At 55.4% G+C, this 14,846-nt stretch overlaps 2 protein-coding genes across 2 annotated transcripts; both read right to left on the reverse strand.

Annotated features, from left to right (window-relative positions):
- Positions 1 to 7,758: 7,758 nt before the first annotated feature.
- On the reverse strand, positions 7,759 to 8,067 carry LOC142404057 (feather keratin Cos2-3). The gene has a single exon (XM_075490453.1). The coding sequence runs from the start codon at positions 8,065 to 8,067 to the stop codon at positions 7,759 to 7,761; it is 309 nt and encodes a 102-aa protein (XP_075346568.1).
- A 6,142-nt stretch (positions 8,068 to 14,209) lies between these two features.
- Positions 14,210 to 14,518, reverse strand: LOC142404058 (feather keratin Cos2-3). Its single transcript, XM_075490454.1, has one exon. The coding sequence runs from the start codon at positions 14,516 to 14,518 to the stop codon at positions 14,210 to 14,212; it is 309 nt and encodes a 102-aa protein (XP_075346569.1).
- Positions 14,519 to 14,846: the final 328 nt, after the last annotated feature.

Here is a 14,846-nt window from a genome sequence, read left to right on the forward strand (position 1 = left end):
TGGAACTCTTCTTCCCCTGCACCCCAGGACGAGATTGCACTTGCCATGAGCTGCAAAGAGAGAGCGTGGGCTGTTGTGATCGGTGCGCTCTCTACAGTACCACGGGAGGAACTGTAAGATGCTCACCTGTGTCACCTTGCAGGCCCATGCGAATAACCTTTTTGTCCTGGAGCTGCTCGGTGTGATGGGAGTTGGGGATGTGCAGCCTGCGAGACACCTCAGCCCTGCCAATCTGTGTAACCAACCGCTGGGCTGCACAGGGCGCTGTATGGATGTGGCGGAAGAACAGGGGACTTGCCCTACCCTAGCTACCCTTGCCCTTGGTGGCATGCCGTGCCCCTTCCTTCTGGGGACGGGTGGGAAGGTGAGGAGGAGGCTCTGGGCTGTAGACAAGGTGATTTCTCCTACCATCCCCTCCTTCCATCCCCACGGCCATCTTCTGTCTGAGCCTCCTCCCCCAGCGCAGCTCCATCCAGAGCAAGAGGAACTGCCTTGAGTGCTTGTGGGGCTGCTGACCTCCCAGGACCTCCTGCAGCACTGGGGTCCTCCCATGAAGACAGCACAAGTTGGGATCACCATCTGTGGGGCATGCTCTGAGGCCAAGGGGAATATTTCTGGGCAGAGATGCAGCAAGGGAAGGGCTGATGGTCACTGGCTGTGGAGTAGCCAGAGACGTCGTCCTCAGCTCCAAGGAACAGGGACCGAAGGAGGCCCACAGGCAGTGTGTCCTGCCCTCCCAGTCCTCTCAGAATGAGAAAGGGTCCACTTGCTCACCCATTTGTTCCCTCCCAGCTTATCTCCTTTCTCCCTGGACAGCTTTAGAGAGCATGCAGAGAGGAAAGGACCACACAGAGCCAGAGGCTGGGATGCAGCAGAGTTTAATGAGTCCAAAGAGGGCAACAAGATGTCTGTGAGGAGAGGCCACAGTGAAAGGATCACCATGGGCAGCCAAGAGTCAGTGCCCCATGATCAAGGGAGAGTTCCCACAGGGCACCTGTCTGGCTGCCCGACAGAGGGAGAGGGGCAGGCAGGTCCCCCCTAAGCTGGCTTTGGTGGGCCTCATGGCCCAGGGAGCAGAACACAACCAAGGACAAGGAGGGAAAGGAGAGAGGGGAGGAAGGGAACGAGAGGCATCGGCCATGTTTTCAGAGAGCCCAGGCTGGCCCCTTCCAAAGGGCTGACACCCTTTGCAGGAGGAGCGGGGCGTGCTCAGACCCTCTCAAAGCAGTAGCCACGATCTCCGTCATTCAGTCTGGCATCATCTTCGGGGCTCCCGGGGTTCCTTGTCTGGGCTGTCACCGGTGGCTTTAGCAAGGGGGGCACCTTCTGCTGCCACAGTAGCGGCTGGTGATACAGGAGAGGTCACAGCACCCAGAGGTGATGGGGACTCCGTTACAGCTGAGGATGCTGCCAACAGCAGCAGAGGTGGAGGAGCCCACAACGGTGTTCTGCGGGAAGGAGCTGAGGATGGGGCCAGGAAGAATCACCACCACGGGGGAGGGCTCGATGACAACAGTGGAAGGCTGGCACTGCCTGACACAGGGCTCATTGCAGCTGTTGGCCAGCGGGGTCGGGCCGCAGGGCTGGCAGGGCTGGCACTGGTCGTAGCAGGACATGTCTCTGGGCCAGGGGTGCACCTGGGAGAGGGGGCAGGGGAAGCAAAGCACAACGGATACATGAGGAGCAGCACTGCGCCCAACCACAGTGGAGCCAAGGCACCTCCTGGCCCAGCTTATGCTGCCCAGCTCAAAGCCCAGGAGCCACCTCAGCTAAGTCCCAGCCTCTCTCTGTGGAAGGCTTTCTCTCCCCTTCCCTCTCCCATGAGAAGCAGGTCCCAGCCCTGGGCTAGGACAGCCCATATCAGCTGAGACATACATCAGGGAAAGACCTGACCTTGAAGGAGGAGGAGAAGAGGCTTCACACTCACCTGATTCCCAAGGAGAAGGAGGCGAGAGAAGTGGATGAGAGAGCAGAGAGCTGGGCTGCCTTTTATAGTAGCCCTGCACTGCCTCAGGCCCAGAGGCACCCTTTGTGGAAGTAATAATTTTCTGACAAGCTCACGTCAAATGCAAACCATCCCAGCTAATGGCATGGGCTGTGTTCTGGTTTCCTGCACTGCTGCCTTTTCATTTCCTGGCTTAAGCCACGTGCTTCCCCATATGAAGGCTTCTGTAAGTGCCGGGATGAGAGGCCCGAGGATTTCCGGGGCAGAAACACATCAGCGCAGGCAGAAGACTCAGCTCAAGTGCTGGTGGCATCCCGTGCAGGCAGGTGATGTGCACCTGGGTCATTCCTGTGGGCTTGTCTGTGGCAAAGTTGTTCGGGAAACGGGCGCCGCTCTCGTGCTTCTCGTCCGGATGCCCAAGGACTCCCACGTGAGAGGTCATGTCACACGTGGGCCTCAGCATCTCCTCAGCAGAGTCCACAGTTGCTGACGTTTTCCTGGCTTAATGTGAGCGTACGGATTTTTGCATGGTTCCACGCAGGCGCGCATGAGCACACACGTGTCAGTCTGTACCTGTGTGACCCTCATCATGAGGGCATGTGCAGGTCATAGCAGGAATGGTAGTTGCAAAGGAATCTACAGCTGAATGGTGGTGCCTTCGACCTGGCAGGTGCAGAGAGGTGCCCAGAGAACTGAAATGCAGTCTCTGCCTCCTGTGCCCTCCATTTCTTGCTTTATGTAGAGGGAGAGGCGCCCATAAATCCTGCCCACCGCATGCAGGCCGTCATCCCCGAACGTATCCCCTTACGATGCAGTGTTGCTGGTGACTGGGGGCTCCTCACGTCCATGCCAATGCCACCGCTCAGCCTGGTGCTGAGTGAGGCAGGGGCTGAGACCTCGCACCAAATGGGTATTGAACTGAAGGGACCAGGGTCCAGGCGCTGCTCTGCTGTGAGATGTAGGACTGACTGTCCGGGTGGCGCAGGGAGAGTCAAACAGCTGAGGACTCCTTTGCTGTTCAAGCACCAGGACTTCCGTGTCCCCCATAGAAAACTGAACCTGAGTGCCCAGCAACTGTGTCTAGGAAGGCAGGGATACGTGATTGAGGGCCAAAGCGCACAAACTCTGCTGCTGTTTCATGAGGGAGGTCAGGCAAGCTCCCTCTTTGCGACAGAGGCTGTAGGTATTTTGTAAGGGCCCTAAGCGCATCCTCCATCCTAGTCTGCCTTGTCTCCGATCCAGCTTACAGGTAGTGCAACTGAGGGCTACCCTCTTCCCTTTGTTGACCTTGCTGAGGTCATTCTGCTGGGAGGCTTCAGCCAGGGCTGACTCCCCTTCCCGTGGGAGCAGCTTTCAAGCTTCAGTTCTAGTGCTTGGCCCCAACCTGAGTTACAGCTCCAGCTGTGACACATCTGTGCCTGTACCTGGTCATGGACCCCACTCATCTCGCTTTGGACCCTGACATGCGGGTGACTTCCCAGCTTGAGCTCAGACCTTCCTTATCTCTGCGAACACACCTGGTGATCGCCGGACATTGTTGAACCCTGATTACTGTCCTGAGACCTCATCCTGACCTTGACTCACTGACTCGGTGACTTGCCTTTCCAGCTTGACCCCAGACATATGTAAGGCAAGAGCCTGAGCCAGCACACGAGCAGGACAACCTAAAAGTCTGTGCACACTTGCAGACCTATGATCTTATCGGGGTGTTGGAGAAAAGCTGGGATAGCTCTCATGTCTGGAGTGTGCAGTGGCTCTGCAAAACAGAAGGCAGAATTGCCACCCTGCACTCCGTAAGAGCAGATTTTTGTCCCCTCAGGGACCCGCCAGGCGCAGTCCTTTGGGAAAGTGCCCTGGGGGCTCAAAGAGGCCCGTGGAGAATGCGAAATACAGCAGGTAAGATCTGATGATAATAAAAATAAGGAAATCACCATAACTAGCTCCATCCGCTCCACTTGATAAAGGCATTAGAAAGATCTACCAAGGACATGAGATGGGTGCATTTTTGGAGCATTTCTTTCCACATCTGAAAGCACGACCAAGAATACCATTTTTCTTGAGGTTATTCAAAGTTACCTCCACCCCATGAGCAACGCTGGTGGTGCCTCCGTGAAACCATATCCGAGAAAGGGCAAAACACTGCACAGGAGATGAGGAATGAACTACAAAAAAAGTGTGAGAAACAATCCTGCAAGCACCGAGGCCAGAGAGGAGGGAGGAGGAGGAGGAGGTGCTCCAGGCAATGGTGCAGAGATTCCCGGGCAGCCCGTGGGAGAGACCATGGTGGAGCGGATATCCACACTGCAGCCCATGGAGGATCCCACGCCGGACCGGGTGGCTATGCCCTGCAGGAACTGCGGCCTGTGCAGAGCCCATGCTGAAGCAGGCTCCTGGCAGGAACTGTGGCCCCTGGAGGACCCACGCTGGAGCAGACTTGTCTGGAAGGACTGCAGCCCGTGGACAGGACCCACGCTGGAGCTGGTCTTGAAAGACTGCAGCCTATGGGAAGGGCTCACGCTGGAGCGGAGAAAAATGTGAGGAGGAAACAGCGGCAGAAAGGAACTGTTGCGTACTGACGGCAACCCCCCATTCCACATCCCACTGCGCTGCTTGGGGGTGGAGGAAACAGAAGAGCCGTGAATGAAGGAGGGAAGTTGAGCCTGTGAAAAAGAGGGGGGGATGGAGTGAAGGTGTTTTAGGGGTTTTTTGGCCGTTTCTCACCATCCTGCTCTATTTTTAATTGGCACTATGTTAAATGAGTCTTCCCCAAGCCAAGTCTGTTTTGCCTGTGACAGTAATTGGTAAGTAATCCCCCTGCCTTTATCTCGACCCACAACCTTTTTCACCCGACTTTCTCCTTCTGTCCTGTTGAGGAGGGAGAGGGAGAGAGCGAGCAGCTGGGTGGGTGCCTGGAAGCCAGCCGAGGTCTTTTTAGTTTTGCACCAATTATGGTAATTAGAAGTGCCATGACTGCTTGTCATTCACGTGCTTTTTTTTCCTGCTTGTACCTGTGGCACCAGGAGCAGTCTCTTTCTCCCACTGTTGTTCCCCCCAGAGGACGGTGGGCAATGATGTCAATTGGCCTTTGTGCTTGTGTACCTGGGAACTAGTGGCAGGTTTACAGCCACGGGCAGAGCACAGCCCACCAACCCTCCTGCCATAGCCTCAGACGAACAACGAGACCCCAAAGGCCATGTGGGAGGAGAGCTGTGAGTGGGAGCTCCTGTGCTGATGACCTGCTTTCTTCAGCTCTTTCTGACTCTGCTAGCAAAGGTCTGTCATCAGAACTGATGACAGAGAAGAAACCCCTGCTCCCTTGGTTGTCTCAGACCCCCTTCACCTGCATTTCTTTCCCCAACCATCCATCCCTCATTGCCTCTCTTTTCCAGCCCATTCCCTCTCAATGTTTCACAGGTAGGTCAGTGCAGTAGATCTCGTCTGTCTTGGTAGCCCCAAATTTCTGAGGTTCAAGCACCAAAGGCTGTTCCCCATGAGCTGTAGGCTTCAGGAGAAGAGGGAGCTAGGAGGAGGGGCACAGCACAGTTCTCCTCGCTTGGCATCCTGGCAGGAGGCCCTTCTGCGCAAGGCTGAGCTCTGGGGAAAGGGCCCTCAGTGCTCCCTTGGCGGCCCGATTTCACTTAAGCACCCAGAGATCTGCAGGCGAAGATGCTGGGGTTAGCGGCCTGAGGGGAAAGGAGGTGGTGGTGAGCGTGAAAAGAGCTAAAATCCCCAAAGAAAAAAAGAAATGTTGTAAGTAGCTTGGTTGCTCAACTCTAAGGGATCTTTCCTTTTAGCTCCCCTTTCGCAGATAATTTAGCCTAGCCTGTGAGTATTGTTGAATTGCTAATGAGCACCCTTTATTCGAAGGACATGTCTATGGTCTTTCCCCCTCCTAACAACAATCATTAGAGTAAGAATGCCTTGCCTGTGTTAAATCCTTGGTTAGCTTAGATAGTCGCAATGTAGACAGATAAGAAGGAATTAATTCTTCAAGCCCTGTGTCCCTGGAAAGGGCTGATAAGGAGAAGCTATACAAGAACCAACTGGTTTTGGATATGCAAGGAAGGTATGAGCAAGACAAAGATGGACTGAGCATGCGTAGAGACAAAGTTCGGTCAGCGGTCAGAGTGATGAAGACTACCGACTTCCTCCAACGACCACCAGAGGATCCCTAACGACCACCTAAGGACTTAAGTACGCATGCGCCAGAGACATTTGCATATATTAACGAGTTCCAAGAAATCGCACGTTTATGTAAATTAATCTTATGAATATGTATGATTTTGCAACACATAATCTCTGCGATCTTGCTTGTTTGTCGGAGCACCTATGGTGGAGCAATCCCCAGTGCTGCCCAGCACTGTAATAAAGGATGCCTGCTTAATAGTAACTCTGTTGCTATTGAGTTTTATTTCGGGAACACTCTGAAACTCCGATTCGCCTGCTGGGAGACTCGGACTTTAAAGGGTAGTCTCCGCGAATTTTGCTTCAAGAGAGCTTCTGCCATGGAACTCTTCTTCCCCTGCACCCCAGGACGAGATTGCACTTGCCATGAGCTGCAAAGAGAGAGCGTGGGCTGTTGTGATCGGTGCGCTCTCTACAGTACCACGGGAGGAACTGTAAGATGCTCACCTGTGTCACCTTGCAGGCCCATGCGAATAACCTTTTTGTCCTGGAGCTGCTCGGTGTGATGGGAGTTGGGGATGTGCAGCCTGCGAGACACCTCAGCCCTGCCAATCTGTGTAACCAACCGCTGGGCTGCACAGGGCGCTGTATGGATGTGGCGGAAGAACAGGGGACTTGCCCTACCCTAGCTACCCTTGCCCTTGGTGGCATGCCGTGCCCCTTCCTTCTGGGGACGGGTGGGAAGGTGAGGAGGAGGCTCTGGGCTGTAGACAAGGTGATTTCTCCTACCATCCCCTCCTTCCATCCCCACGGCCATCTTCTGTCTGAGCCTCCTCCCCCAGCGCAGCTCCATCCAGAGCAAGAGGAACTGCCTTGAGTGCTTGTGGGGCTGCTGACCTCCCAGGACCTCCTGCAGCACTGGGGTCCTCCCATGAAGACAGCACAAGTTGGGATCACCATCTGTGGGGCATGCTCTGAGGCCAAGGGGAATATTTCTGGGCAGAGATGCAGCAAGGGAAGGGCTGATGGTCACTGGCTGTGGAGTAGCCAGAGACGTCGTCCTCAGCTCCAAGGAACAGGGACCGAAGGAGGCCCACAGGCAGTGTGTCCTGCCCTCCCAGTCCTCTCGGAATGAGAAAGGGTCCACTTGCTCACCCATTTGTTCCCTCCCAGCTTATCTCCTTTCTCCCTGGACAGCTTTAGAGAGCATGCAGAGAGGAAAGGACCACACAGAGCCAGAGGCTGGGATGCAGCAGAGTTTAATGAGTCCAAAGAGGGCAACAAGATGTCTGTGAGGAGAGGCCACAGTGAAAGGATCACCATGGGCAGCCAAGAGTCAGTGCCCCATGATCAAGGGAGAGTTCCCACAGGGCACCTGTCTGGCTGCCCGACAGAGGGAGAGGGGCAGGCAGGTCCCCCCTAAGCTGGCTTTGGTGGGCCTCATGGCCCAGGGAGCAGAACACAACCAAGGACAAGGAGGGAAAGGAGAGAGGGGAGGAAGGGAACGAGAGGCATCGGCCATGTTTTCAGAGAGCCCAGGCTGGCCCCTTCCAAAGGGCTGACACCCTTTGCAGGAGGAGCGGGGCGTGCTCAGACCCTCTCAAAGCAGTAGCCACGATCTCCGTCATTCAGTCTGGCATCATCTTCGGGGCTCCCGGGGTTCCTTGTCTGGGCTGTCACCGGTGGCTTTAGCAAGGGGGGCACCTTCTGCTGCCACAGTAGCGGCTGGTGATACAGGAGAGGTCACAGCACCCAGAGGTGATGGGGACTCCGTCACAGCTGAGGATGCTGCCAACAGCAGCGGAGGTGGAGGAGCCCACAACGGTGTTCTGCGGGAAGGAGCTGAGGATGGGGCCGGGCAGGGTCACCACCACGGGGGAGGGCTGGATGACAACAGTGGAGTTCTGGCACTGCCTGACACAGGGCTCATTGCAGCTGTTGGCCAGCGGGGTCGGGCCGCAGGGCTGGCAGGGCTGGCACTGGTCGTAGCAGGACATGTCTCTGGGCCAGGGGTGCACCTGGGAGAGGGGGCAGGGGAAGCAAAGCACAACGGATACATGAGGAGCAGCACTGCGCCCAACCACAGTGGAGCCAAGGCACCTCCTGGCCCAGCTTATGCTGCCCAGCTCAAAGCCCAGGAGCCACCTCAGCTAAGTCCCAGCCTCTCTCTGTGGAAGGCTTTCTCTCCCCTTCCCTCTCCCATGAGAAGCAGGTCCCAGCCCTGGGCTAGGACAGCCCATATCAGCTGAGACATACATCAGGGAAAGACCTGACCTTGAAGGAGGAGGAGAAGAGGCTTCACACTCACCTGATTCCCAAGGAGAAGGAGGCGAGAGAAGTGGATGAGAGAGCAGAGAGCTGGGCTGCCTTTTATAGTAGCCCTGCACTGCCTCAGGCCCAGAGGCACCCTTTGTGGAAGTAATAATTTTCTGACAAGCTCACGTCAAATGCAAACCATCCCAGCTAATGGCATGGGCTGTGTTCTGGTTTCCTGCACCGCTGCCTTTTCATTTCCTGGCTTAAGCCACGTGCTTCCCCATATGAAGGCTTCTGTAAGTGCCGGGATGAGAGGCCCGAGGATTTCCGGGGCAGAAACACATCAGCGCAGGCAGAAGACTCAGCTCAAGTGCTGGTGGCATCCCGTGCAGGCAGGTGATGTGCACCTGGGTCATTCCTGTGGGCTTGTCTGTGGCAAAGTTGTTCGGGAAACGGGCGCCGCTCTCGTGCTTCTCGTCCGGATGCCCAAGGACTCCCACGTGAGAGGTCATGTCACACGTGGGCCTCAGCATCTCCTCAGCAGAGTCCACAGTTGCTGACGTTTTCCTGGCTTAATGTGAGCGTACGGATTTTTGCATGGTTCCACGCAGGCGCGCATGAGCACACACGTGTCAGTCTGTACCTGTGTGACCCTCATCATGAGGGCATGTGCAGGTCATAGCAGGAATGGTAGTTGCAAAGGAATCTACAGCTGAATGGTGGTGCCTTCGACCTGGCAGGTGCAGAGAGGTGCCCAGAGAACTGAAATGCAGTCTCTGCCTCCTGTGCCCTCCATTTCTTGCTTTATGTAGAGGGAGAGGCGCCCATAAATCCTGCCCACCGCATGCAGGCCGTCATCCCCGAACGTATCCCCTTACGATGCAGTGTTGCTGGTGACTGGGGGCTCCTCACGTCCATGCCAATGCCACCGCTCAGCCTGGTGCTGAGTGAGGCAGGGGCTGAGACCTCGCACCAAATGGGTATTGAACTGAAGGGACCAGGGTCCAGGCGCTGCTCTGCTGTGAGATGTAGGACTGACTGTCCGGGTGGCGCAGGGAGAGTCAAACAGCTGAGGACTCCTTTGCTGTTCAAGCACCAGGACTTCCGTGTCCCCCATAGAAAACTGAACCTGAGTGCCCAGCAACTGTGTCTAGGAAGGCAGGGATACGTGATTGAGGGCCAAAGCGCACAAACTCTGCTGCTGTTTCATGAGGGAGGTCAGGCAAGCTCCCTCTTTGCGACAGAGGCTGTAGGTATTTTGTAAGGGCCCTAAGCGCATCCTCCATCCTAGTCTGCCTTGTCTCCGATCCAGCTTACAGGTAGTGCAACTGAGGGCTACCCTCTTCCCTTTGTTGACCTTGCTGAGGTCATTCTGCTGGGAGGCTTCAGCCAGGGCTGACTCCCCTTCCCGTGGGAGCAGCTTTCAAGCTTCAGTTCTAGTGCTTGGCCCCAACCTGAGTTACAGCTCCAGCTGTGACACATCTGTGCCTGTACCTGGTCATGGACCCCACTCATCTCGCTTTGGACCCTGACATGCGGGTGACTTCCCAGCTTGAGCTCAGACCTTCCTTATCTCTGCGAACACACCTGGTGATCGCCGGACATTGTTGAACCCTGATTACTGTCCTGAGACCTCATCCTGACCTTGACTCACTGACTCGGTGACTTGCCTTTCCAGCTTGACCCCAGACATATGTAAGGCAAGAGCCTGAGCCAGCACACGAGCAGGACAACCTAAAAGTCTGTGCACACTTGCAGACCTATGATCTTATCGGGGTGTTGGAGAAAAGCTGGGATAGCTCTCATGTCTGGAGTGTGCAGTGGCTCTGCAAAACAGAAGGCAGAATTGCCACCCTGCACTCCGTAAGAGCAGATTTTTGTCCCCTCAGGGACCCGCCAGGCGCAGTCCTTTGGGAAAGTGCCCTGGGGGCTCAAAGAGGCCCGTGGAGAATGCGAAATACAGCAGGTAAGATCTGATGATAATAAAAATAAGGAAATCACCATAACTAGCTCCATCCGCTCCACTTGATAAAGGCATTAGAAAGATCTACCAAGGACATGAGATGGGTGCATTTTTGGAGCATTTCTTTCCACATCTGAAAGCACGACCAAGAATACCATTTTTCTTGAGGTTATTCAAAGTTACCTCCACCCCATGAGCAACGCTGGTGGTGCCTCCGTGAAACCATATCCGAGAAAGGGCAAAACACTGCACAGGAGATGAGGAATGAACTACAAAAAAAGTGTGAGAAACAATCCTGCAAGCACCGAGGCCAGAGAGGAGGGAGGAGGAGGAGGAGGTGCTCCAGGCAATGGTGCAGAGATTCCCGGGCAGCCCGTGGGAGAGACCATGGTGGAGCGGATATCCACACTGCAGCCCATGGAGGATCCCACGCCGGACCGGGTGGCTATGCCCTGCAGGAACTGCGGCCTGTGCAGAGCCCATGCTGAAGCAGGCTCCTGGCAGGAACTGTGGCCCCTGGAGGACCCACGCTGGAGCAGACTTGTCTGGAAGGACTGCAGCCCGTGGACAGGACCCACGCTGGAGCTGGTCTTGAAAGACTGCAGCCTATGGGAAGGGCTCACGCTGGAGCGGAGAAAAATGTGAGGAGGAAACAGCGGCAGAAAGGAACTGTTGCGTACTGACGGCAACCCCCCATTCCACATCCCACTGCGCTGCTTGGGGGTGGAGGAAACAGAAGAGCCGTGAATGAAGGAGGGAAGTTGAGCCTGTGAAAAAGAGGGGGGGATGGAGTGAAGGTGTTTTAGGGGTTTTTTGGCCGTTTCTCACCATCCTGCTCTATTTTTAATTGGCACTATGTTAAATGAGTCTTCCCCAAGCCAAGTCTGTTTTGCCTGTGACAGTAATTGGTAAGTAATCCCCCTGCCTTTATCTCGACCCACAACCTTTTTCACCCGACTTTCTCCTTCTGTCCTGTTGAGGAGGGAGAGGGAGAGAGCGAGCAGCTGGGTGGGTGCCTGGAAGCCAGCCGAGGTCTTTTTAGTTTTGCACCAATTATGGTAATTAGAAGTGCCATGACTGCTTGTCATTCACGTGCTTTTTTTTCCTGCTTGTACCTGTGGCACCAGGAGCAGTCTCTTTCTCCCACTGTTGTTCCCCCCAGAGGACGGTGGGCAATGATGTCAATTGGCCTTTGTGCTTGTGTACCTGGGAACTAGTGGCAGGTTTACAGCCACGGGCAGAGCACAGCCCACCAACCCTCCTGCCATAGCCTCAGACGAACAACGAGACCCCAAAGGCCATGTGGGAGGAGAGCTGTGAGTGGGAGCTCCTGTGCTGATGACCTGCTTTCTTCAGCTCTTTCTGACTCTGCTAGCAAAGGTCTGTCATCAGAACTGATGACAGAGAAGAAACCCCTGCTCCCTTGGTTGTCTCAGACCCCCTTCACCTGCATTTCTTTCCCCAACCATCCATCCCTCATTGCCTCTCTTTTCCAGCCCATTCCCTCTCAATGTTTCACAGGTAGGTCAGTGCAGTAGATCTCGTCTGTCTTGGTAGCCCCAAATTTCTGAGGTTCAAGCACCAAAGGCTGTTCCCCATGAGCTGTAGGCTTCAGGAGAAGAGGGAGCTAGGAGGAGGGGCACAGCACAGTTCTCCTCGCTTGGCATCCTGGCAGGAGGCCCTTCTGCGCAAGGCTGAGCTCTGGGGAAAGGGCCCTCAGTGCTCCCTTGGCGGCCCGATTTCACTTAAGCACCCAGAGATCTGCAGGCGAAGATGCTGGGGTTAGCGGCCTGAGGGGAAAGGAGGTGGTGGTGAGCGTGAAAAGAGCTAAAATCCCCAAAGAAAAAAAGAAATGTTGTAAGTAGCTTGGTTGCTCAACTCTAAGGGATCTTTCCTTTTAGCTCCCCTTTCGCAGATAATTTAGCCTAGCCTGTGAGTATTGTTGAATTGCTAATGAGCACCCTTTATTCGAAGGACATGTCTATGGTCTTTCCCCCTCCTAACAACAATCATTAGAGTAAGAATGCCTTGCCTGTGTTAAATCCTTGGTTAGCTTAGATAGTCGCAATGTAGACAGATAAGAAGGAATTAATTCTTCAAGCCCTGTGTCCCTGGAAAGGGCTGATAAGGAGAAGCTATACAAGAACCAACTGGTTTTGGATATGCAAGGAAGGTATGAGCAAGACAAAGATGGACTGAGCATGCGTAGAGACAAAGTTCGGTCAGCGGTCAGAGTGATGAAGACTACCGACTTCCTCCAACGACCACCAGAGGATCCCTAACGACCACCTAAGGACTTAAGTACGCATGCGCCAGAGACATTTGCATATATTAACGAGTTCCAAGAAATCGCACGTTTATGTAAATTAATCTTATGAATATGTATGATTTTGCAACACATAATCTCTGCGATCTTGCTTGTTTGTCGGAGCACCTATGGTGGAGCAATCCCCAGTGCTGCCCAGCACTGTAATAAAGGATGCCTGCTTAATAGTAACTCTGTTGCTATTGAGTTTTATTTCGGGAACACTCTGAAACTCCGATTCGCCTGCTGGGAGACTCGGACTTTAAAGGGTAGTCTCCGCGAATTTTGCTTCAAGAGAGCTTCTGCCATGGAACTCTTCTTCCCCTGCACCCCAGGACGAGATTGCACTTGCCATGAGCTGCAAAGAGAGAGCGTGGGCTGTTGTGATCGGTGCGCTCTCTACAGTACCACGGGAGGAACTGTAAGATGCTCACCTGTGTCACCTTGCAGGCCCATGCGAATAACCTTTTTGTCCTGGAGCTGCTCGGTGTGATGGGAGTTGGGGATGTGCAGCCTGCGAGACACCTCAGCCCTGCCAATCTGTGTAACCAACCGCTGGGCTGCACAGGGCGCTGTATGGATGTGGCGGAAGAACAGGGGACTTGCCCTACCCTAGCTACCCTTGCCCTTGGTGGCATGCCGTGCCCCTTCCTTCTGGGGACGGGTGGGAAGGTGAGGAGGAGGCTCTGGGCTGTAGACAAGGTGATTTCTCCTACCATCCCCTCCTTCCATCCCCACGGCCATCTTCTGTCTGAGCCTCCTCCCCCAGCGCAGCTCCATCCAGAGCAAGAGGAACTGCCTTGAGTGCTTGTGGGGCTGCTGACCTCCCAGGACCTCCTGCAGCACTGGGGTCCTCCCATGAAGACAGCACAAGTTGGGATCACCATCTGTGGGGCATGCTCTGAGGCCAAGGGGAATATTTCTGGGCAGAGATGCAGCAAGGGAAGGGCTGATGGTCACTGGCTGTGGAGTAGCCAGAGACGTCGTCCTCAGCTCCAAGGAACAGGGACCGAAGGAGGCCCACAGGCAGTGTGTCCTGCCCTCCCAGTCCTCTCGGAATGAGAAAGGGTCCACTTGCTCACCCATTTGTTCCCTCCCAGCTTATCTCCTTTCTCCCTGGACAGCTTTAGAGAGCATGCAGAGAGGAAAGGACCACACAGAGCCAGAGGCTGGGATGCAGCAGAGTTTAATGAGTCCAAAGAGGGCAACAAGATGTCTGTGAGGAGAGGCCACAGTGAAAGGATCACCATGGGCAGCCAAGAGTCAGTGCCCCATGATCAAGGGAGAGTTCCCACAGGGCACCTGTCTGGCTGCCCGACAGAGGGAGAGGGGCAGGCAGGTCCCCCCTAAGCTGGCTTTGGTGGGCCTCATGGCCCAGGGAGCAGAACACAACCAAGGACAAGGAGGGAAAGGAGAGAGGGGAGGAAGGGAACGAGAGGCATCGGCCATGTTTTCAGAGAGCCCAGGCTGGCCCCTTCCAAAGGGCTGACACCCTTTGCAGGAGGAGCGGGGCGTGCTCAGACCCTCTCAAAGCAGTAGCCACGATCTCCGTCATTCAGTCTGGCATCATCTTCGGGGCTCCCGGGGTTCCTTGTCTGGGCTGTCACCGGTGGCTTTAGCAAGGGGGGCACCTTCTGCTGCCACAGTAGCGGCTGGTGATACAGGAGAGGTCACAGCACCCAGAGGTGATGGGGACTCCGTCACAGCTGAGGATGCTGCCAACAGCAGCGGAGGTGGAGGAGCCCACAACGGTGTTCTGCGGGAAGGAGCTGAGGATGGGGCCGGGCAGGGTCACCACCACGGGGGAGGGCTGGATGACAACAGTGGAGTTCTGGCACTGCCTGACACAGGGCTCATTGCAGCTGTTGGCCAGCGGGGTCGGGCCGCAGGGCTGGCAGGGCTGGCACTGGTCGTAGCAGGACATGTCTCTGGGCCAGGGGTGCACCTGGGAGAGGGGGCAGGGGAAGCAAAGCACAACGGATACATGAGGAGCAGCACTGCGCCCAACCACAGTGGAGCCAAGGCACCTCCTGGCCCAGCTTATGCTGCCCAGCTCAAAGCCCAGGAGCCACCTCAGCTAAGTCCCAGCCTCTCTCTGTGGAAGGCTTTCTCTCCCCTTCCCTCTCCCATGAGAAGCAGGTCCCAGCCCTGGGCTAGGACAGCCCATATCAGCTGAGACATACATCAGGGAAAGACCTGACCTTGAAGGAGGAGGAGAAGAGGCTTCACACTCACCTGATTCCCAAGGAGAA

The sequence above is a fragment of the Mycteria americana genome, unplaced genomic scaffold, assembly GCF_035582795.1.
Source record: "Mycteria americana isolate JAX WOST 10 ecotype Jacksonville Zoo and Gardens unplaced genomic scaffold, USCA_MyAme_1.0 Scaffold_66, whole genome shotgun sequence".
NCBI lineage: Eukaryota > Metazoa > Chordata > Aves > Ciconiiformes > Ciconiidae > Mycteria > Mycteria americana.